The sequence below is a fragment of the Haematobia irritans genome, chromosome 1 (genome assembly GCF_050003625.1).
Source record: "Haematobia irritans isolate KBUSLIRL chromosome 1, ASM5000362v1, whole genome shotgun sequence".
NCBI classification, from domain to species: domain Eukaryota; kingdom Metazoa; phylum Arthropoda; class Insecta; order Diptera; family Muscidae; genus Haematobia; species Haematobia irritans.
The window spans coordinates 3,497,187-3,520,993 of NC_134397.1; the positions used below are offsets into that span (position 1 = coordinate 3,497,187).

The 23,807-nt window shown below is 32.6% G+C and overlaps 1 protein-coding gene across 1 annotated transcript in view; it reads left to right on the top strand.

Moving 5' to 3' along the window:
- Positions 1 to 23,807, top strand: part of LOC142220913 (uncharacterized) — an 86,207-nt gene that overhangs the window by 40,510 nt on the left and 21,890 nt on the right. The window contains exon 4 of the mRNA XM_075290325.1: positions 3,861 to 3,960. Coding sequence (XP_075146440.1) covers positions 3,861 to 3,960 — 100 coding nt within the window. The remainder of the gene's footprint in view (positions 1 to 3,860; positions 3,961 to 23,807) is intronic.

The following is a 23,807-nucleotide window of genomic DNA, read 5'->3' on the forward strand; positions in this document are numbered from 1 at the left end:
TTCAATGAACAAAATGAGCAAATAAACACAAAAGATTTGCAATTTTGTAAATTTATGATTAACACCAACACACAGATAATGGTAAGGATTTTGGCAAACAAAGGTGTTGTTTGCAATATCCTCTTCTCTGCCCAAAAAACGCGTTGCGTTAAGCTATCGATTGGATATTGAAAATATTTATGGTTCACTGGAGCACAGCGGCTTTTGTTACATGACAGACAAAAGTATAGGCGACATGTCATTGCACGTGCCATTATGTGTCAGTTACAAATACAAGCCTTTGAATTAGAAAGGACAAATAGTGACAACGTCTTAAGGGATATTCTGGGGACCTTTTGAAAAATTCTATGTAATTTCAAATCTAAGAAAAAATTCGTAAATTGGAGAAGACACAATAATAGAAAGATTTTATTTATTTGTCTAACTTTAAAATATTTCAAGAGAAAAAATTCTATCTGCGTATAGCAGGTGAATATCAACGAAAACAAGCCATTTCTAAAGCTGTTGGTGACTGGTAATGTCTATCACTTAGGATAATTTCAAGGGAAAACTGTATTGACTGAAACTCGGTGGATTGGCCAGAAAATATTAGCTGGGTGTTCGGCAGGGAAATTTTACTATGAGATGCTCCCATTTGTCAAAACTCTTAAAGGGTGATACGGTCAAAATTTGGTCAATATAAACTTGAGGTATTTCTTTCAATTTTGCATTTAAAAAACCTGAACACCCCTCATTTTGAAGGTGTGTGTGCGTAGAGTGTTGTCCTATTTTGATTTTGGAATTCACTCTTCAGTTGTCAAAATGCCGTCCAAGCAAGAAGAGCAGCGTATCAGCTCGGAGCGTATCAGCTCGGAGCAGCGTAGCTCGGCTACGCACGAAAAGCTGGCAAAATCGCTAAAAGTTGCCAAATCAACCGTTACAAATGAAATTAAAGTGTTTGGGTAACGTTTGTCGACAGCCAGGAAGTCTGGATCGGGGGGAAATCGAAAACCGGAAGCCGCTGAGACGACAAATAGAGTTGCCGGTAGTTTCAAGCGAAACCCTAACCTCTCTCTCCGAGATGCCGCAAATAAGCTGGGTGTATCGTCTACAACCGTGCATCGAGCCACAAAACGAGCCGGACTATCGACTTACAAGAAGGTAGTGACTCCAAATCGCGATGATAAACAAAATACGACGGCCAAAGCGAGATCCCGGAGGCTGTACACGACGATGCTGACGAAGTTTGACTGTGTGATAATGGACGACGAAACCTACGTCAAAGCCGACTACAAGCAGCTTTCGGGACAGGAGTTTTATACGGCAAAAGGAAGGGGAAAGGTAGCAGATATTTTCAAGCACATAAAACTGTCAAAGTTCGCAAAGAAATATCTAGTTTGGCAAGTCATCTGTACCTGTGGCTTGAAAAGCAGCATTTTCATAGCTTCCGGGACTGTCAACCAAGAAATTTACGTGAAAGTGTGTTTGAATAAACGTCTGCTGCCTTTCCTGAAGAAACACGGTTGTTCCGTACTGGAGTGGTACGCCGCCAACAACGTGCAGGTGGTTCCCAAGGACAAGAACTCTCCCAACACGTCAGAGCTCCGCCCAATTGAGAAATACTGGGCTATTGTCAAGCGGAACCTAAAGAAGACCAAAAAAACTGCTAAGGAGGAGCAGCAGTTCAAGGCAAACTGGTTTTCTGCGGCGAAGAAGGTGGACAAGGTGGCTGTACAAAATCTGATGGCAGGTCCGGCAATTCGGATTTGGAAAAGCGAAAGCCTAACTGAATATTTTTCTTGAATTTTATACTAATTGAACTTAAAAAAGAAATTTAATTTGATTTTTTAAATAAACGCGTTTTCCCTTGACCAAATTTTGACCGTATTACCCTTTACCACGAAATGACACTGTCAATTATTTGACTATCTACACCCTCAAAAAAAATCGCTTCTGTAACATATACCCCAAACACATTTTGCTTCAAGCATATATATTTTCCAGATTGGTGCAAACAAAATATTTTTTGTATTGTTCAAACATATTATGTTTCACCTTAGGGCATACACTGGTAGTAAAAAATTTTAATGAAATTTTCTTTGTGTGGACATATTTTTAAGGCGCCAATTGGTTACTTCCATTATTTTACTTGCACCATACTCTCTAGGTCTCTCTTTCTAAACACATATATTGTATAGGCTATTTCCAAATTAATATATGTTTGCATCTAAGCATATTATATTTACAAACATTTTATGTCCCAAACATAATATGTTCTAACATATTAACATATATGTCCCAAACATGTTTTGCTAGTTTATGAACATTATATGCTTGCACTTAAAAATATTGTCTTAAAAAATTTGAGTTCCAAACATATAATTTTTACACCCAAACATATGGAAAACAGTCTTTTTCATCCGTATAAAGGAAGCTTTCTCGCAAAAGTATCCGGCTTTGACCAATAGGTCACACACATCGGTAGTTACTCACAGATCTGGAAGCTTGACTGGGACGTTTTTATGCCTCCACCTCATATAGTCCCGACATGGCACCATCTATTCCCGCCCATTTCGAACAAATTTTCCTGGTGAAAAAATCGCTTCAAGAGAGGCTGCCAACTTTGACCAGCACACATCGATAGTGACTCACAAAAAACTCTGTGAGCTCGATTGAGAAGTTTTTATGCATCAACCACTTATAGAGATTAAAAGAGATTAAAATCTCTTCCCGCCCATAGCGAACAATTATGCAGGTGACAAAATCGCTTAAAGTGTGCGACTTGTGAAAATAGACTGCCTCATTTTTCTGCCAATAGAAATAGGGGCTTCTGTGAGAGAGGTATAATGAAATTGCCATAAAAATAACTACAGGTTAGAGAACAAAGCGTGGATTGAATTGAATTGGATCACTAAGATAATTAAAGTCTACAGTTTCATAGCAATATAATGGAGATCCTTTTACTACACCTGATGGATCAACATCAAGCTTCTTTTGCAAAACAGTTGTGGTAATTCTATGTGAAGGATATTTAAAAAAATAAATTGACGTGAAGTGTTTTTCAACTGCGTATCTCCTCCTAAGGAAAAACGAAATAAAATTAAGAAACCATCCCCTTATTAAAGATGGAACGAATGATAAGGACTATGAGATACAGTTTTAAATTTTATTTCAAATGGATTAACACTGTGTTTTCTTAGTCTCTATGAAACAACATAGGCAATGTTGATTATAAAGAGGCTTGAATAAAAACTGGTCCAATATTAAGCATTTGTAATAAAACAAGGACAGAATCCTTAAGGAATACTAAATTGGAAACCACCTTAAAAATTCTCGTAAAATTATTTTGGACTATGAACAGAATAAAGGTTCATGATATATTGCGATATCGATTTGCTGGAAAGGTGTAAACCTAGGGTTACACTACTTCTCTAATTGTTAATTTATAATTCCGCCAGGGATCCTAAACTCAAAAGCTACAGCGCTTTTCTTTATATTTTGCAAACATTTTCGAAAATGTTGAACTTTTTATTACAATCGAAATTTCCAGCAGACAATTCTAAGCACAATAGGTTGGCAGGTGATTGCTGACAATACTAAAAACACGTACGGATATTGACCAAGAATAAATATTTCTTTCCATTTTAAAAGAGATTGCAAACTTATTTCCTTTTCTTCTTTAAAAAAAATTGGCACCTGTGTTTTATATCTGATCTACTAGCACTCACACGACTTTTATTATAAGATAACTTACCATTTTAAATTTAACTTTTGTATAAATTAACATAAGCACTTGCTAATCTTATATCGAAACCATATCAATATTTTACCTTTAACTGACTGTTGATTGGCTATGTCCTTGTTTTTATCTTTACTTTCAGGAATCGAGCAATTTTCTGCCATCATACGAAGCAATTTCCTTTGCCGTTAAAAGTATTGCCACAAAACTTAATTGGACACAGGTTGACATCTTTGTTGGAGGTAAGTTGGAAATGTAGGAAATATGCAAAGTAACCATCGAAAAACACATTTCCACTCATGCCCAAAATCCTTGACTCCTTGTCAGCCACGAAAACCATCAGGCCTACTATCACAAATAGGAGATTTAGAAAATCTATTAACATTTAAGCCAATTTACGTTTTGCTTTGGTTTAGATGTTGGGTGAAAATTAGTAACTAAACTTTGTTCGTGTCTACTAACTCTTACCGTGCCATCTTATTTCCATGTTAATTTCATGATGCCGGATATTTGATAGTCACCAAATGGTGACAAGGAGATATCGAAGGATGCAAGACTGTAAGGAAGAGAATTTACATTTTAATTTGAATATTTTTAAACTTTGATGTCTGATTTTCGTGAAAATTTTACTAAAATTTCGTAAGATCGAGGTGCTTAATGTTTACGATATGGAATGGCATTTTATTTTACCATTGCCACAGAAGTTTTCATAGTTTCATTAGACAATTAAAGCACAATGGTTAAAAAGAGGAAAAGTTAAATTTCTTTCGACCAGAATGAACGCAATGTAGTTTTAATCTATGATATTTAGCTTAAGGTCCCGAGTATAAGCAAATTTATAAAAAAAAAAAAAACCTCTCTCACAGTTCGAGATATTGTAAACATATATGGAAGCTATATCAGAGTCAGGAAGTATAACCATGAATAATCCATATATGGACATGTTACATTTCTCGTGTAAACCTCAAATGAGATTGTTTAAAAATCGATCTATTCCTGAATTTCGCTCGGTTATAAGCATGTCATAAAACGTTTTGATCAAAGTTAATAAAAAAAAATAACGAACAAAAAACTAATCCACTGTTTATCATACCCAGGAAAAATTTTGGAATTTGTTCTAAAGACAAAAGCACCTCCAAAAAATTTTTTGTAAACCATTTTTTATATTTGTAAGGAATAATTTTAACTTTTTTGTCTTGAACACGTTAAACACAGTAAAAAATTTTAAAATGGTATGAACATTTTATTTCAAAAAAGGTACTATAGCCCTAGAAAAAGTTTCGCTATATTAACAAAATGTGTCGTTAAAAGTCAGCCAATGAAACAAATCCGTTAATACAACGAATTTTTCGTTAATATAACGAATTTTCTGCAAATCAACGTAACGTTTCGTGCTATTAACGAATATTTTCATTGTATTAATGAAAATGTTTCGTTATATCAATGAAAATTTTTCGTTGGCTGACTTTTAATGAAATTTTCTTTGTGTGTACTTGAATTCAAACATTTCAGACAAGCTTTAGAATGTATTAAAAATTCGAAAATAAATTATAAAAATTATTAATTTGGTAAAATATCTCAAAATTTTTTCATTCACTTCCAAAAGACAGAACTTCCATCTAAACCCTGGAAAGTCATCCTTCTTTTTTGTACACTAGCGTCATCCTTCGTCATTTTGACAGCGGCCTATTTTTAGACGCTGTAATTTGCATCGTGAGCAAAAATGATAACCAACATTTGTTTTATTTTCTTATTTGTTTTTAATTAGTATAAAAGAAAAATTCATAAAATGGTTGAATTATTATAACATAAATATTGTCAAAAACTCATTTTAGATCGAAAATGAAAGTACGCGTTGTCATTTTGACGAAGGATGACTGTCTAGGGTTTAGAAGTGATGTATATTCAAAGCAACTGTGGAGATCCGTCCAATGACAAATACATGCTAAATTCATCACTTCTACGTCAATTTTAAATTCTGAAACAAAAAAAAAGAACATTACCACTTTTTTTGGCGATGCTTTCTTTGCTGGATTAGTTTACTATTTTTACAAATTTTAACTCCCACTTGTAGTTTTATTGAAATTCAAAAACTGCTGACTTGATTACAAAACTCCCCCCCTAACTTTCTTGTTTTGTTTTTTCTATTTTCGACCTATGCCACAGTTTCGACGGCCCTTGGGCAATGAAGGTTGCCAATTGTGGACAAATTTACAACATTACCCATTTTCCTTCTTCATTTGTAGGCTTTGTTTAACCTTTCCGCACTCCAAATACTCAAACGCACACACACACACACGTTTCAGTTGCTAAAGAACGAGACAGACTCACACAAATATTCCCAACTTGTCTTTGTAAATATTTTCAATCTTTCTATTTTGGTATGTGCATGAATGTGTGTTGTTCCTTTGACAGGGATGAGATGAGAGAAGATAGCTATAGGGAAGACACTATGATATTTTGTAATGACCTTTAATGATATTCAGGTCCTTTGAAGATGCTGGTTCAAGTGCCAGTATTGTTGGGGAAAACTTTGAAGAAAACTCTTCAGCCACTCCCCTAGGCAGACAATGAGTCATTGTTGGGGGGAGAGAGGCAGTGACACAACTCGTCACTAAAACCGTTTTGACCGAGTTATTAGAGCGGGAAATTGAAAATAATTCTTACACATGACTAAACATTCGCCTGCCTGCCATGACTGCCTGCCTGCCTGCCTGCGTGTGTTGTTTTTATGTGACCCTTCTTTTTTAAGGAACTCAGGCTTGGCCTGTAAAACTACAAACAAAGACATAAATAAAATTGTTGCTGTTTTTTTTTTTTTTTTTTAATTTCCTTTTGTATAACCCATAAACATTAGTTTCACCGTTTATTATTGGCCATAATCATTGGGAAGGACTCGATTTTTTTTTTGATTTTGTTGCTTATGATGCTGATGAAGGCAGAAAAAAGGTGAGCCTTTTGCAAAGCAAATCAAATTATTTAAATTGTGTTTGTCCGTATGTGCGTGTATGTATCTTCAAGGTCATTCACCAAGGCACAAATATTATGGACATAAATTGGTCTTAAAATATAAAGGTTGAAGCCATTATTTGGAAATTGGTTATCTCCTACACTACGTACATAGTGTTAACTAAATTTTTTATATACTACATCGCCACTTTTGTATACGTTAGTAGTGAGATGCCTTCATCTTACCTTTAGAAATTGGGGTTTAGTTTTTTGTTATTTATATTTTGGCCCCACGATAACCTATTATATTTCATTATTGACGTGCGAAACTACCATTAAGTAGAAAATTTTCAATTCATATTATTTAAGCTTTTTTCATATGTCATAAATTCTGTCTACCATAAATTAATTTTTTTCTGCAACACGCTACACCACTATCCGATCATGTTATGGAAATGTCTCAACCGGCAATTTCGGTAATATTGTCAGTTAGTTTCCCAAAAATAAAATTCTCCAAATCTTCAATACCTTTTTCTAAAATTGTCAAATTTAATATTGCAATAAAGGTATACAAATTCTAAAAGTTTTTGAGCGGTGGATTATTCCCAATGTCGCCAGCATTCCCAATGTCGCAATGCTGGCGACATTTCTGCGTGTTGTAAAGCCTCTCTATGTGGTTTCACCGTAATGTGCAACACTGTTCGGACTCGTCTATAAAAATGAGGTCCCTTGTCGTTGAACTAAATATAGAATCGGATAGCACTTATTGATAAGAGATAATTTGGGTATCAAATGGACGGAAAAGTTTGAGTTAGCATAAAACAAGAACAAACAATCGAAAGTTCAGCCAGGTCGAATGTTATGTTCCCTTCACCATTTATTGCGAACAAGTTGTCGATAGCAATGTAGAGGTTTATTTCTTAACATTGTCTTCTCAATTGCAAGTTAGTCTGTATGGAATATATGTCAGATAAAAAAATCACATTAAATATTTACGAAAGCCTCTTCAGTTCTTCATCGTTTTGTATAAAGAACCGATGTGAACCAATTTTCGCATGGTAATTGGAGGGCCAAATTTCAACTGGATCGGATTAAACTTGTTCCTCCAATAGACTTCAGAAGTCTAATCTTGGGTGGCGGTTTATATGGGGGCTATACATAATTAAGAAACGATATCGAACAATTTTAGGACGGTTACCCTAGGTCACATACTAACATCACGTATCAAATTGCTCCCGGAAGACTCCGGAATTCCAATCTGAGGATCGGTTTATATAGGGGCTATATGATTATGAACCGATATAAACCAATTATTGCAAGGTGGGTATATACAAAGATGGCGTACCAAATTTTAACCGGATTGGATGAAATTTACTCCTGCAAGAGTCTCGGCATGTCAAATCTAGATATCGGTGTGAATATGGACCATTTTTTTAAGATTCTTTGAAATTTTTTCACGATTCGTTGAAAACATATATCAACCCTCTAATGCCCAATCCCGCCTTTAGGCGGGCTTCATTAAATAAGGAAGGTTTTAGTAAAACACACCTTAAGACAACAAAAATGAATAAAATAACAAGAAAACTTAGTTGAACCTGTTCAAGAGCCTTTGCAGCATAAACTGAATTTTGCCATATAAATTTTTCTTGATTAGTTTTCTTGCTTTTGTCTCGTTAACATTGAATGTTTAATCAGCTGACAAAAAAATTGGGGCATTAGAGGGTTAACATCACGTTCCAAATTTCAACCGGATACGATGAATTTTTCTCTTGCATCCGGCTCCGTAAATGCAATCTGGAGGTTGGTGTATGTGGGGATTAACCTGGAAGACGGGCGGACGCACGGATATTACTAGATCGACACAGAATTTCACTACAGCCCAGAACATATATATTTTATGGGGCCTCAAATCAATATTTCGATGTGTTACAAAAGGAAAGACAAAGTTAATTTACCCCCATACTATGGAGGAGAATTCACAGAAAAAAATATAACGAAAAGTTTTCCAATTAAATTTTTAATTGAGATTTAAAAAATATTTAATTAAAAAATTAATTAAATCAACAAATTTTTTTTAATTGAAACAAAAATCTACCACAAAAATTTGTTTTATCAATTAATTTTTTATTTGGATCAATTAATTTTTTAATTGACTTTGGTGATTAATTTTCTGATTTGAAGAAATTTCAATTAAATTAAAAAAAAAAATAATTTCGTGATTGAAGACAAAAAATAGTTATGTGTGTATATATAAATAACGGGCTTCCACTATACCTAAATTAACATTTAGAACTATCTCCATTATTCATTAATTTATATTTAACCATAAATCTGCAATGTTTTAATACACCGAATTAACTAATATTTTGTTTAAAGTGTCTGCATAAAGTCGGCATTGTCCGGCCTTAACTCTATCTATATTATTTTTAATGTCATATCTGTGATATGTAGCCTGTATTGTCCTTGCACTTGTTGTACATGTCAGTCACACGGATATGTTAATGACAACATTAATGTTGTCATGATTTCTTACATATGTCAAACATGCAGAAAAAAATGATGGGTGTAAGTACAAATTTTTTGCGACGGCGGTGAGCTGTCATGAACTTGTGACATTCACACTTTTACTTTGGAAATAATGAAAGAGGCTGGTAAATTTTTAATCATACATAAAAATGACAAGCAATCACAAACATTCATAAGCAGATAGTCTCATAAATATTAGTGTAGATTGAGGATACAAAAAACTGTTAAAATAGGTCGATTGCAAGTTCGTGTATATTCCACAATAAATTTTAATAAAGAATTTAATGCTGCTAGAGAAATGATCCTATTTTCTCGGATGCCAAAAGAGGTGGCATTCGAGATGCTCAAGTTCAGAACCTAAGCAAATAACTTCGAAAACACTACAGGTTATAATTGTGGTGATGTTAGCGACATCAAAATAGACTACCTATAGGTTAGGTATAGTGGTAGCCCGATATGTCAGGCTCACTTAGACTATTCAGTCCATTGTGATACCACAGTGGTGAACTTCTCTCTTATCACCGAGTGCTGCCCGATTCTATGTTAAGCTCAATAACAAGGAACCTTCTTTTTATAACCGAGTCCGAACGGCGTTCCACATTGCAGTGAAACCACTTAGAGAAGTTTTGAAACACTCAGAAATGTCACCAGCATTACTAAGATGGACTGAATAGTCTAAGTGAGCCGGAATCTTAATCGGGTTGCCACTTTAACCTACTAAGGTGGGATAATCCACCGCTGCAAAACTTTTTGGTGTTTGGTCGAAGCTGGGTTCGAACCCAAGACCTTGTGTATGCAAGGCGGGCATGCTAACCATTGCACCACGGTGGCTGCTTATAGGAAGCAGAATTTTTCATACATAAATATGACAGTAGTCTACGGGAAATTGGACCAAATTACCACTAACACACCTATCACATGATTAGCAGAAGTGCTCCAGTTTGTCTCAATTTTTATGTTTTCCTATAATTTATTGATTTCTATACTATTTTCATAGTAAAGTCTTATTCGATATTTACTGGAATACAATTATCAGAATAATCTATTGTGAAATATATTCAAACCAATTTTCTTTTCTTCTGAGATTCGGATCCTGAAATGAAACAGGTTCCCAGAGTCCTGTCTCAAACTGATTCGTCTATGGCATAATAGTCCTACTAAGTTGTCCCAGGACGTGTCCTTGGGAATGAATCCAAGACAAACCCATGTAAAAGTGACCGGTACCTTCCATACGTTTTGACCGGAACTGGGAGTGATCCATACACACCAGGGACTAGTCCAGTACTGGTCCTACGGGAAATTGATCCTTAGGACATCATGTCCTAAATAATTATTATTTATTATCTTAAAAAATATCTTTTCCAATTGGAAGCACGTGTGCTTTCATCGATTTAGGAAGAACTGTCTTAACATGAATGTATGTGTGCGTGTATGTACAATAGCCCAGCAAAAAAATTTGGTAGTTCTTCTTTAAAACTTTAAACTTTAAAAGCACTTCCAAAAATGTCCTCCCAAAAATGTTCTTTATTTGAACTTCACAGAAAGTTCATTTGAGCCAATTTGTTTATAACTCGCTTTTTTCATATTTTTAATGGGAAATTTAAAACTTTATTTTTTCAAATAGGTTAAAAACAAATTAAGAATTAATAAAATAGTGCAAATTATTAAAATATTGTCGACAAAAATGATAAATCCTTATTAGAAAAATTGCGAATTTTTGAAAATATTTGATGTCGAACGTTCCAGACAAGCATTATAATGCATTAAAAATCATAAAAAAAATGTAAAAATTATTTATTTGTCAAAAAAATCACAAAATTTTTTAATTCACATCCAAAACACTGGATTCGCATCACACCTTTAGAAGTGATGCAAATTCTGTGCAACGGCTGTTGAAATGGTGGACATCCGTCCTATGACAAACCCATGTTAAATTCATCGCTTCTGCTTCAATTTTTCAACACTTCTGGGTCCAAAAAGAGAACATTTGCACTACTTTTTTGGCGACGCTTTTTTTGCTGGGAGCATTAGCAAAATGTACACACGTAGGATAATTTGAGCATTTCTTTGTATCCTTAACGCAATGAAAGAACAAAAAACCATTCAGAATATTTGTCAATATATTAAACGAACACTAACATAATATTATACTTGTATGCATATACGCACACATTCCATAGGAATGTGTACATATGTATCCTTTGTATGTTTAGATGAATGTAAATGTTGAATTATTTTGTACACAATTTAAAAGAAAATCTGCTGTGGTCCTCAGTACTTTCCTGCTTTTTTCATTCATTCTACCAGAGAGAGAGAGAGAGAGAGAGAGAGAGAGCAGCACACATAACACGAATATCGAAAACATCCGTGTGTCGCCAATTTTATCGATGCGACTGTGGTAATTCCAAACACATTCTTACGCCCACACTCTTTAAGGATATGAGACATTCTAAAAACAATTTTCTAGTTGATTAGAGTTTAATTTTTGAAAGCAAAATAACTTCACCGCTTACTGAAGCGATACTATTTAAAATATCCTTAAAAAAATTGCAGACTACTATTGTATAATGTTATAATAATATAATAAGAGAGAAGTTCACCGATGTGGTATCACAATGGACTGAATAGTCAAAGTGAGCCTGATACATCGGGCTGCCACCTAACCTAACCTAACCTAACTTATTGTATAATGTTAACATTTTATATATGTACTTGAATAAAGTGGGTTGTGTTGCATTAATTTATGCTAACATAGATAATTCAAATTAATATAAAAAATTTAATTTAATAAAAATGAGAATAGGTAATTAATTTAAATGTTTTCCATATTAAAATATATTGAATTAAAGCAATAAAATATTTATGAATTTATTATTATCGTTATTAGAATTGAACTTTCTTTGACAGATATCTGCTCAAAAAAAGACATTAAAATGTGTTATTTTTCCTCATATAGTGAAATTCTCTCTTCTGTATGCAAGCTGAATAATTAAAAAATTAAAAAAAGAATATGTAATTTTATCTCAGCTTGCCACCAAAATGTCTCATATTAATTTTTACTCCCTACAAATTTGGTTAATTTTTGAAAGTGTTAAGTACACTGCATTAAAAACGGCGATATCCAAAAATAATTAAATATTTTTCCACAAATTCAAGAACATTTATCAAGCACAATTATTTTTCACTTGTTAAAAAAATTTTAAGGAATTGGAGTTCAAAATTTGAAAAAAAAGGCGCATTTGTTGCAAAATTTTAAGAAATTTTGAACTATTTTGAGGGAGCTAGGAATTTAGTAAATCTTTATGCTTACCTGTCGATGCCAATAATTATAGATTTTGAACTTTATAGTTTTGTTTTTGGGACCCTAAAGTTACTTGTGCAAAATTTCATTATAGCCGAGCGATAAATGTGACTTTTATTTCGAATAATAGAACATTTTGACAAATGGATGGATGGAAATTTTTAAATTTAAACAGAAATTGATAATCAGGTGATTTTCCAAATGCTTTATGGGTCTACCGTCTTTCCTTCTTTGTGTTATATGTCTTACTCAAAGTTACAATATACTGACCAAAAAGTGGTATAGGTCTCAACATTTTTCCCACAGCCATTTATTGTGGGGAAACAACCCCGAATTAATGTCATCGTAAAATAAATCATCCCTGAAAAAAAAAAATGAAATTACTATACACCTCCAATTATAACGACACGGTTGTATTGTGGCCACTTAAGTCCCAGTTGGCTGGTTTCGAGGCCAATTTAAATTTTACCGTTACATCTTAACATCTTCTGGGGGAGTTAAAAGAGGCTATCAGAGCATTTTTATTATTAAGCCTAATCCTTGGCGAAATTTAAAAATGTGCCCAACATATTTTCCAACTTTAAATACATTCCATAAATATCGCCCAAGACAAAACATAATCGAGGAAACGCTTTGGAATTTTTAGCTTGTCTTTGGCAATAACCATCCACAGCTAATGTGTTTTTACATTTGTAAGGTAAAAGCTTATTTGGTTGGAGCATGATAAAGATATAGCGCAAAGACATTTCTCAATACAAAATAAAGCATCCAAGGGTATGAATGGAGTCTTTAGACAAGTGGCAATTTTTGGGTGAGCCATTGGTGCAAATGTCTGATAACCAAAGAAATGGCAAAATTTTTATTTCATTGTATTTGTTTTTGTTGTATGTAGACTAGTATTAATGTTTGTGTGTGTGTGTGCGTTGGAATCCATTGTTCTATTGTGGCGCTATCATCATTCCCTAGCGTCGCCGACATCTGCTTTAATTTTTGTTCAAAAATCCAATATGAGTGTGGTTTTATGATTGGCACAATTGCCGTTCAGACGCATTCTCCATTTTGGTATTCTCGTCAAAATGTCATTGACCCCATATAAAGGCGTCTAAATTTCATTTAAGTTAAAGTTCTTGTGTTATAAACTGCAATCAATTGCATTACATCAGAAGAACTACTTCAAACACAGAAATATGAGATGGATCGAATTGAATAATGTTAGAGCAAAAATTTCATTACTTAATAATTTGCAATTTAATGTGCCAGACAAACATCGTAATCGAAATTTACCAGACTTTTCTTTAAGAGAACAATAAAGAAAATAAAGAGATAGTTTACAAGTAATCGTTTAAGTTCCAACTGTGGAGTTTGGAAGTAGCAATAAACAGTAGAATGAATCAAACATTTATGATTTCCATTAACTGCTACCCCCATACACTAATAAAAAATATCAGCAATATTTTCTATTAAAAATCAATTGAATCAATTGATTTCGTGATTGAAACAAACAAATAAATTTTTTGCTGTATATCTAATTATAGACCGATAATGTAAGTTTGTACAATATTGGGATTCGCACGTTCGATATGGTCCATATTTTAAGATAATGTTATAGGATGGATACTAATGTCATATACGAATTTAATTATTATTAAGTTAACGTTTAAGATGTTATGTTTAGGGATATGTATATATGTATATGGCCACTGTATATAATTATGGACAGTTTTTATAAATTTCACGTATAGAATTGGCTACATGTTGGGTGTAAAAATTATATGTTTGGAACTCAAAATTTTTAACACAATATTTTTACGTGCAAGAATATAATGTTCATAAACTAGCATAACATGTTTGGGACATATATCTTAATATGTTAGAACATAAAATGTTTGTAAACATAATTAGATGCAAACATATATTAATTTAGAAATTGCTTATAAAGATATGTGTGTTTAGAAGAAGAGACGTAGGGAGAATGCTGCAAGTAAAATAATGGAAGTAACCAATTGGCGCCTTAAATATATATATATATATATATATATATATATATATATATATATATATATATATATATATATATATATATATATATATATATATATATATATATATATATATATATATATATATATATATATATATATATATATATATATATATATATATATATATATATTTAGGTCGAAAACCTTAGTTGTTAGTACCTTCATTTTTTTGTATTTATTTTCATAATTTATTATAATTTTAAATAAACTAATAATAATATATATATATATATATATATATATATATATATATATATATATATATATATATATATATATATATATATATATATATATATATATATATATATATATATATATATATATATATATATATATATATTGATTTTTTAAATAAACGATTTCATCGATTTACACGCGTTTTCCCTTGACCAAATTTTGACCGTATCACCCTTTATGCCCTAAGGTGAAACATAATATGTTTGAATAATACAAACCATATTTTGTTTGGACCAATCCTGAAAAAAAATATATATAGTGACCAATTAATATAAGTTAACAATGTAATCGATATAAAAGCGATGTCGACCACTTTTTGTGTGATTGTTAAGATACTTCCGTCAGGTGTAGATTTTGAAGTAAAGGTCAAATCTGAGGATGACTATGGTGGCTATATCTAGGCTATGGGAAATGGATCAACCCCAAGACCGGTCAAGGACTAGTTCCTAGCGTCTTTGGAACAGTCTCAGTTCAGGTCAAACGTATGAAAGAGACTAGTCACTTTAACATGGATTTGTCATTGGAAGGGTAAATTTACATTTTAGGAACCTCATTCCAAAGGACATGTCCTAGGACAACTTAGTAGGACTTCCCCATAGACAGGTCCTCATGAACCAGTTTAGACTTTTGGGAACCTATTTAATTTTGAGCTTCCTTATCGTACCAGAAAGGAAACGCTTTTGGAATATATTGAATAAAATATTATTATTATGATACACAACAAATTATCAAAGTTAAGAAAACTTCGCCAAAACATAATAATTCCATGAACTAAAGTAGAGTTAAATTGGCTTTAGTGCCCAGGGGGTTTAATTTTCTTCTTTTTTTGAGAGAGGGTATATAAAGTCAAACTTATCCGATCCTATTTTACAATATGTCTATCGGTGCCGACAATTGTAGATTTTACCCAATAGCTGTGTTTCTAAATGTATATGTTTTGGCCACAGGCGAATTAGTTTGTATATACCATATCTGCTAAAGCCAAAACGTATGGAATAGAGCAGTCACTTTAACATGGATTTGTCATTGAAGGGGTAAATTTACCCCTCATTCCAAAGGACAACTTACTGGGACAACTTAACAGAAATTCCCCATAGACAGGTCCTCTTGAGTCAGTGTAGACTTTTGTGAACCTATTTCATTTTGAGCTTCTATATCGCTCCAGAAAGGAAACACTTTTGGAATATATTGAACAATAGATTATTCTAATAATTGTATTCCAGTAAATGTAAAGATCCAATAATTTTTTTTTTATTATTTCAATTTATTACAACTGAGTAAAAAACCCATCTAGTAATTTTAGATTATCATTACATATAGCTTATCACTAAAATTTAACATTAGCAAGCACACGGTTGAGGAATAATTAAATAATTACACTCTACTTTTACAATTTTCTGAATTAGTTGGCTAGGTCCATGGGGACAGTCCTTAAAAGTCTTCTTGACGTTACATAGCCGTTGAAAATATCCTTCAGGTCAGAGTTCACATGCGTGTGTAGATTAGCTGCATGCTTCTGGGCGGTGAGGGATATTTCCTCAATAATTGTTTTTATATTGAGATCTCTGTGCAGATCACTATTTCTAACGTACCACAGTGCATTCACTATAGTGCGAAGAATTTGATTCTGCGTCTTTTGTATTTTTTCAATGTCGTTTTGTGCAGCGCAGCCCCAAAGCTGTATACCATAAGTCCATATTGGCTTTATAGTTTGGTTGTAGAGCAATATTTTATTTTCAGTAGATACTCTATTGTCGGTGAGAATCCAAAATATTTGGCCAAATTTTATTTTCATCTCTTTATTTTTTTTCTTCACGTGCTCTTTCCATCTAAGTTTTGTATCCAGAGTCATTCCTAGATACTTCGCGTTGTTTGCAAATGGGACAATTGTTTTATTGATGTACAGCGGAGTATGACTTGTGTTTTTGTTTGTAAATATCATATGAATTGATTTGCTTTCGTTTAATTTCATTCGCCATTTCTTTATCCAGTTTTCTATAGCAGAAAGTACGAATTGCAACTTGCTTGTGGCCTCAGTTTCTGTTTTTGCTGTTGTTAAAATGGCAGTGTCATCTGCAAACGTAGCTATTTTGGCAATTTGTGGATTTGGTATATCTTTCGTGTATAAAAGATACAACACTGGCCCAAGGACACTACCTTGTGGAACTCCTGCTTCAATTGGATTTAGATCTGAATATTGATTCTCTATTTTGACTCGAAAGTGTCTATTCTCAAGATATGATTTCAAAATTTCATAATATTCTTTTGGAAAATCATTGTAGAGTTTGAATAGCAGGCCTTTGTGCCATACTTTATCAAAAGCTTGACCTATGTCTAGAAAGACAGCCGAACAAACGTTTTTGCTTTCAATTGCCTTTTCTGCAACATCAATTATACGATGGACTTGTTGTACAGTAGAATGTTTATTCCTGAATCCAAATTGATGGCTTGGAATCAGTTCTCTTCTTGAGATTATTGGTTGAAGTCTTTTCAGCAAGAGTTTTTCAAATATTTTGAACAAGATTGGTAGAATTGATATAGGCCTGTACGACGTTGTTTCGTTTGGAGGTTTTCCAGGTTTGGGAATTACTATTATTTCAGCAATTTTCCATTCCAGGGGAACGTATCTCAAACGAAAACACGCATTTATTATGAATAAAAATTTTCGTAATGCTTTTGGAGTTAATTTCTTAATGATTTTCGTAGTGATCAAATCATATCCAGGTGCTTTTTTGGAGCTCAAGTCCTTATTAATAATATATTTTAACTCTCCAAAGGAAGCCGGTTTAATGATTGCATTATCATTTTTTTCGACTTTCAGGAGATCCTCAGATTCTTTGTATCCTTCTAGGGAACGGAATGTACTCCGAAAATGTGATGCAAATACATCTGCTTTTTCTCTAGAGCTTCGAGCCCAAGTACCATCTTTCCTCTTGATAGGGGGCATTTGATGTGATTGGTGGTTAAAATTTTTTGTTGCTTTCCACAAGCTGTAGTTTGTGTCCTTCCGAGCTGATAAGTTGTGAAGACTGTCAGTCATAGTTTTATTCTTATTTTCATTCGTTACTTGCTTCAATTCATTACATAGTCTGTTAAGAGTCGCCTTGTTTTCTTGAGTTCTTTCCCTTTGCCATTTTTTGCGTGCTTTACGTTTTTTAGACAACAAATCACTGATAATTTTTGGATATGTAACTTCTACAGTGTTTTGATTCAATTCGGGTGAACTCTCCCAAGCTGATGTTTGAATGGATTGGATAAAATCAGTAAGATCGTTATCAACTTCCCTTTCAGATTTTAAGGGGGTTTTTAGATTTATCTTCTGATCGATAAGATATTGGAATAATCGCCAGTTCGTCCGCTTATTATATAGATGGCATTCAGTTTCTTTCTTTATTATAGAATCACTGATAGTCATAATGACAGCAGAATGATCTGATGAAGATAAAGATGTGGTATTTTCAACAAATATATAGGATCTTGCTAAATTTTTAACTAGAAAAAAGTCAATAAGGTCTGGAATTCTCTCAGGGTTGGATGGCCAATAAGTAGGTTCATCCCCCGATACTATTTGGCATTTCAATTTTCTACATGCCTTGTATAGCTCACTGCCTTTTTGTATTTAGATGGAAGTCTCGATCCCCAATTTTTATTTTTGGCATTGAAGTCACCGCCTATTATGAAATGATCTCCAATAGACCTTAACAGCGATTCGTATTGGTCTGATTTAATGTTATGTTTTGGTGGTGAATATATTGAACAAATTTTAAATGACTTGTTTTGTTTAAGACAAACAGATACGCATGCAACTTGAAATACCTCATTTTCGATTTTAAGCTCTTCGTGATGATTTATGTTAGATTTGATTATGACTGTTGAGCCACCTCGTGGTTTTTGAGAAGGATGGATAGAATGGTCCAATAAGATTTTAATATTAAGAGAGTATAGAAATCATTAACTTACATTAAAATTTAAAAATTACGACCTTTCGAAATTTCGATGTGAGTTTTTAAGTTAAATTTTAAATTTCAAATTTCATCAATACCATGTAAAAACTGACTTTTTTAATATACAATTCTGATGATTGTAAATAAATGCGTAAAATAAATGTTCAATGCTTAAATATCTCATAGTTGTTTATTTGGTGCTAATTTTATCGTTTACCTTTGTTTGCCCCCCATATTTCTTTCAAAGAAAATAAAAATTGACCCCACCTTGTAGTGGTATCCCCATGATGGGTTTGTGAACTACAAAACTTTTACAAACCAACTGCTCATGCTCCTCCTGACCATGATAAGTGATTACTTTACAAATCAGATTAGTGTTGTGCAACCACAACGGCAATGGTAATTAACTTTGAAGCTTCAATTTCTAACAGAAAAGGAAGGACAAAAATTCCTTGTGTGCAACAGTTTTTCCTTTTGTACAAACTTCAGTGTTGCTGTAGAAAACGATAAGAGTTGACATTCAATGAGAACAGAACAAGAAGTATAAGAAAGAAAAATGTTGTATCAATAAATAATATGAGAGAATAAATTGATAATTTTTAAGCAGACAATGAAAGCTTCTTAATGCTTGAAAACCGAACTCTTCCCCTTTTAATTAATTATTTCTTAATTTTCTATATAAATCTGGGTTATTTTACTATTATATTTACTATTTTACTATTATACATATTATAGTTGTGGTTGTAAAAAAATGCCAAAGTCTAAACTGTTTTCAAATAAAGTGAGAGCTAAATTTACTAAACCATTCCGATTGATTATTGAAAACTCTTCAACATGTCAAAAAGAAACTTATTATACTCTCATCACCATCCTATGGCGGTGGGTATAAAAATCCAAAAAACGTATTGATGAGAATTTTTTCACTTTATTACTTTCCAATTGGCGTGGAATATGAAACCAAGATCGAACCATAAAATGAGAATAGAAACTAAAAACGAATATATTAGGATTGGAACAAATAAATTGGATTTTCGTTTGGAATATTCGATCTTCCATAAACGCAATTGCTCTGAACAATCTACGGAAGTTGTTTCACGGGTATGCTTGAATAAGCTTCGTTGGAAAATTCAGCAAATAATGGTCCCCATCATTATGTTGTATTTATTTTAGGAATAATTTATTTTATTTTAGGAATAATGGAATTTACTGATTGAGATGTTCGCCTTTACATTTTTATGTAGTTATTTTAAAAAAAACAAATCATTTTTCAATTTAAGATCATCCCACAATTATTACTATTTTTTGTCTGCAATATTCATTGGAAATATAGATAAATCAAATTTCTTTTTTCAACCAATACAAATATTACTTGATCAAGTTTGTACGCCAGTGTATCTAAAGGACTTGAATGGAATGGATAAACAAAAACAAAACATGTTTATTTTAATTAATTACATTCAATGTTTTTCCCCTTCTGGTCCGTACATTGCTTTTGTTTTTTGTTTATGTGGCTGTGTCATTCATTGTCATGAAAGATAAATTAAAACTAAAATGTTTGTGTTTAATGTCTCAAAAATAATTCAAGGTTTTTGTTGACAATGCCAGATCCAGCATCAACTGCAATACCCGGGGCGTGAGTTGAATTCACTTTCAAATTAACTTAAATTCCCTGATGAATATTTCCCACTTTCGTTCATTTTTAGTGCTGACAACTTGACATGAAAAGAAAAACAGTTTTCCAAGTTGGTGGGTGGATCGGTGACCGGCGACTCTAATGTAAATGGTAGTAACTATGTTACTTGGAGTACAAAAGCACAGAAAGTAACCTCTTTTGGTTATTTTAAAAACAAAAGAAAAAACTTTGAAGAGAATTCGTAAGCTATTTGTGAACTCGTATGGGGCATAAATGTTTTTGTTTTGTGCTAACTTTTAAAAAAATTGTTAATTATCTACGTTTACTTAAAATACATGCATTAATGTTGAGATATGTCGGGACCGCTTCCATAATGCCCTTCTTAGTCCGATGAATGAGCTTTATTATAACACTTTATAGGAAATTCGTGTAAAACGTTTACCAGAAAGAGAAGTGATATTAAAAACGTATCAACATGCCAGCATTAGATACTATCAAACCTCCCCAGCAAAAAAAAAGCTACGCCAAAATAAAGAAAATATTCTTTTTGGATCTGGAAGTGGTGCAAAAAAGACGCAGAAGCGATGAATTTAACAAGGGCTTGTCATAGGACGGAAGTCCTCCATTTCAACAGCCGTTTCACTGAATTTGCATCACTTCTTTAGGTGTGATCCGAATACAATGTTTTAGATGTAAATTTAAAAATTCTGTGATATTTTGTCAAATAAATAATTTTTATAGTTCTTTATAATTTTTAATGGATTCTAGCGCTTGTCGGAAACGTTTTACCTCAAATATTTTCAAAAATTCACAAGTTTTTGAGATTGGATTTCGCATTTTTTTCGACAAAATTTAAATGATTTGTACCATTTTATGAGTTCTTACTCTGTTTTTAACCTATTGGAAACAAAAAGTACAAATTACCCATTAAAAGTATGAAAAAACCAAGTTATAAAAAATTTAATTAAGAGAACATCCTCTTTAGTTAAAATAAAGAACATCATTGGAAGTGCATCTTCTGGAAGTGCTTTTAAAGTTGTGCCTTTGGAATAACTTCCAAATTTTTTTGCTGGGTCGTTATAAAGATTCCTGATGGGGTCAGAAATTAGCTTCATTATATAGAAATGTTATAACTCAGAGACTGTATTTTGCTCGCCATCTTTTTCTTAAAATCATAAAATCCATTGAAATAAATTTTATTATCCAAAATCTTTAAAAAAAAAAACGTACATGAGTTAAATTTACACCTGCAAAATTGTTTCATTACATAGAAAACTTTACTGTACGGAAATTAAGAAAAATATGATTCAAGAAAATGGATTCTAAAAAGCAGTGTTTTTTAAATCAATTCATTAAAGAGAGTGCTATGGGCCTTCTCTAAAGAAAACCCACAGTTTTTTTCTTTGGGAAAAACATATCATCTAAAGAAAACAAAAGTATCAAGAAGGCATCTTCCAAACTAAAGTCAATCCGATATTTACAATGCCAGTCAGAATGTGAAAAACGCTTTAAATAAGGTATGTGAACTCTGCACTATGTTTCTTAAAAATGGGATCAGGCATTATAGGATTCATGAGAAAATGCCATAATTCTTGATCCTGAGAAGGCATCACCTCCAAACCAAATGTTATTTTTCGACGGTGAACATGTAACATTTTTGTCGAAACCATGTTATTTTCTTGAACATCATGTATCTGATTTCGACAACCATTTTATGTTTGGCGAGAAAATAACATTTTTGCGGCACAAATTTTTCCATATTTCCCATCCAAAAATAATAAATTTGCTCTTCTTCTCTGCGTGCACATAGTGGAAATCCAAAACATAGATTTCGAGGGTACTGAAAACTTCGAAGGTGATCTTCAAAACTGAATTTACTGTATGAATTTTTAAAAATATCGGAATAAATTTCGCTACATGTAAATATCACATTTCCCTCAACCGATCTTATTCAAATCTCGTACATTAAATATTTTTATGATAGCCATTCAAAATTACATTATAATGTAAACCGTTTCTACGCTTTTTAAGATTTACGTAGGGCTGTCTATTAAGGTATAAATAGTAGATCATCTAGCTTCATGCGTTAATCTCGGAATTAATCAATTATTTTTTAAATGTAATTATTTCAGTCAAGAATAATCTTAATCACCAGCCTCAAATAATTTTAGTTATATATTTTAGAAAAAATAAAGATGGATCTGTTTCTCAAAAAAAATTGTTGATGCATATATGCAATCTGTATTTTCACTTCATCTATGTGAAGCCAATAACATGAAACAAACACAGTTTTACAATATTTAAAAACTTTTAAATCTCCTGAATGTAGTTCAAAGTTGTTTCACTCGTTCCGCATTTCCTACAATGACACATCAGCAAATACCTCCACTTACATACTACATACACTAATTGAGTTTGAGTTTGTTAAGAGATTTACGCTACCACATGCAAATTCAGAAACAAACAATCTCATGTCTCGCATAGCAAAAGGCTTCTTCAACCAGATCTTTGCTAAAAGTGTTCCTTGAGCTACTGGGGAAAGTTCTCAACTAACATGTACCAGCCAGCATCCAATCTTGCAATCCGAGAGACAACAAGTACCGAAACAGCAGTAATGACATACAAAAGCGAACCTGTGGAGAACTATCATCCATTCGTATATTCCCTACCGCCTTAAGGTTTAAAAGCGAAATTACCTTTCGTCATATTTCCAAGGATATGTGTACGGTTCTCATGCTGCTTTAACTTTTGCAGAAGAAGACTTCCATAGATGGATTGAAGTGGCACTTTGAGTAGATTATCCATAGAATTTTGAATATGAGTGCTTATTGCATATGACATGTACTACCATGATAAATCGTAGCATTGCATAAAGAAAAAACGAAACATGTAGAGATAAGCTAACGTCGACAAGAGCCAAATATGTTATACCTGTAGTAAATGATGATAGACAGAAAAACAATGAGCAAGATTTATTAGTACAGTTTGTTTTAATGTTCAGTAAATAATTTGGAAATTAAATGAATTTCGAAGAAAGTTCCTTTTGTATGAAAATTGTTGGTAATTCGATCAATACTTTACTAAACGGGGTTGCTAAAATTATGTAGTGAATTCGAATAATTTTATTTATTTATTTTGTGGTTATACAGCCTAGCACAACAAGATATTAAATCTATATCTAAAGTTATAGCATTAGGTTAATATTTATTTATTTAATAGTGAATGAGGGAGCTACTAACAACAAAGGTTTTCGACCTAACTAGGTTATATAGTTTTTGTTACATGTATGTTCATGATTTGTTTAAAATGTTGAAACAATGATTTTAATATATCTGAGACGAATAATATTTTCAATATTTTGTTTTGAGCAGTTTGTAATTATACCCTGTGCCACACTGTGGAACAGGTTATTATAAGTTAGTGCATATGTTTGTAACACCCAGAAGGAGACGAG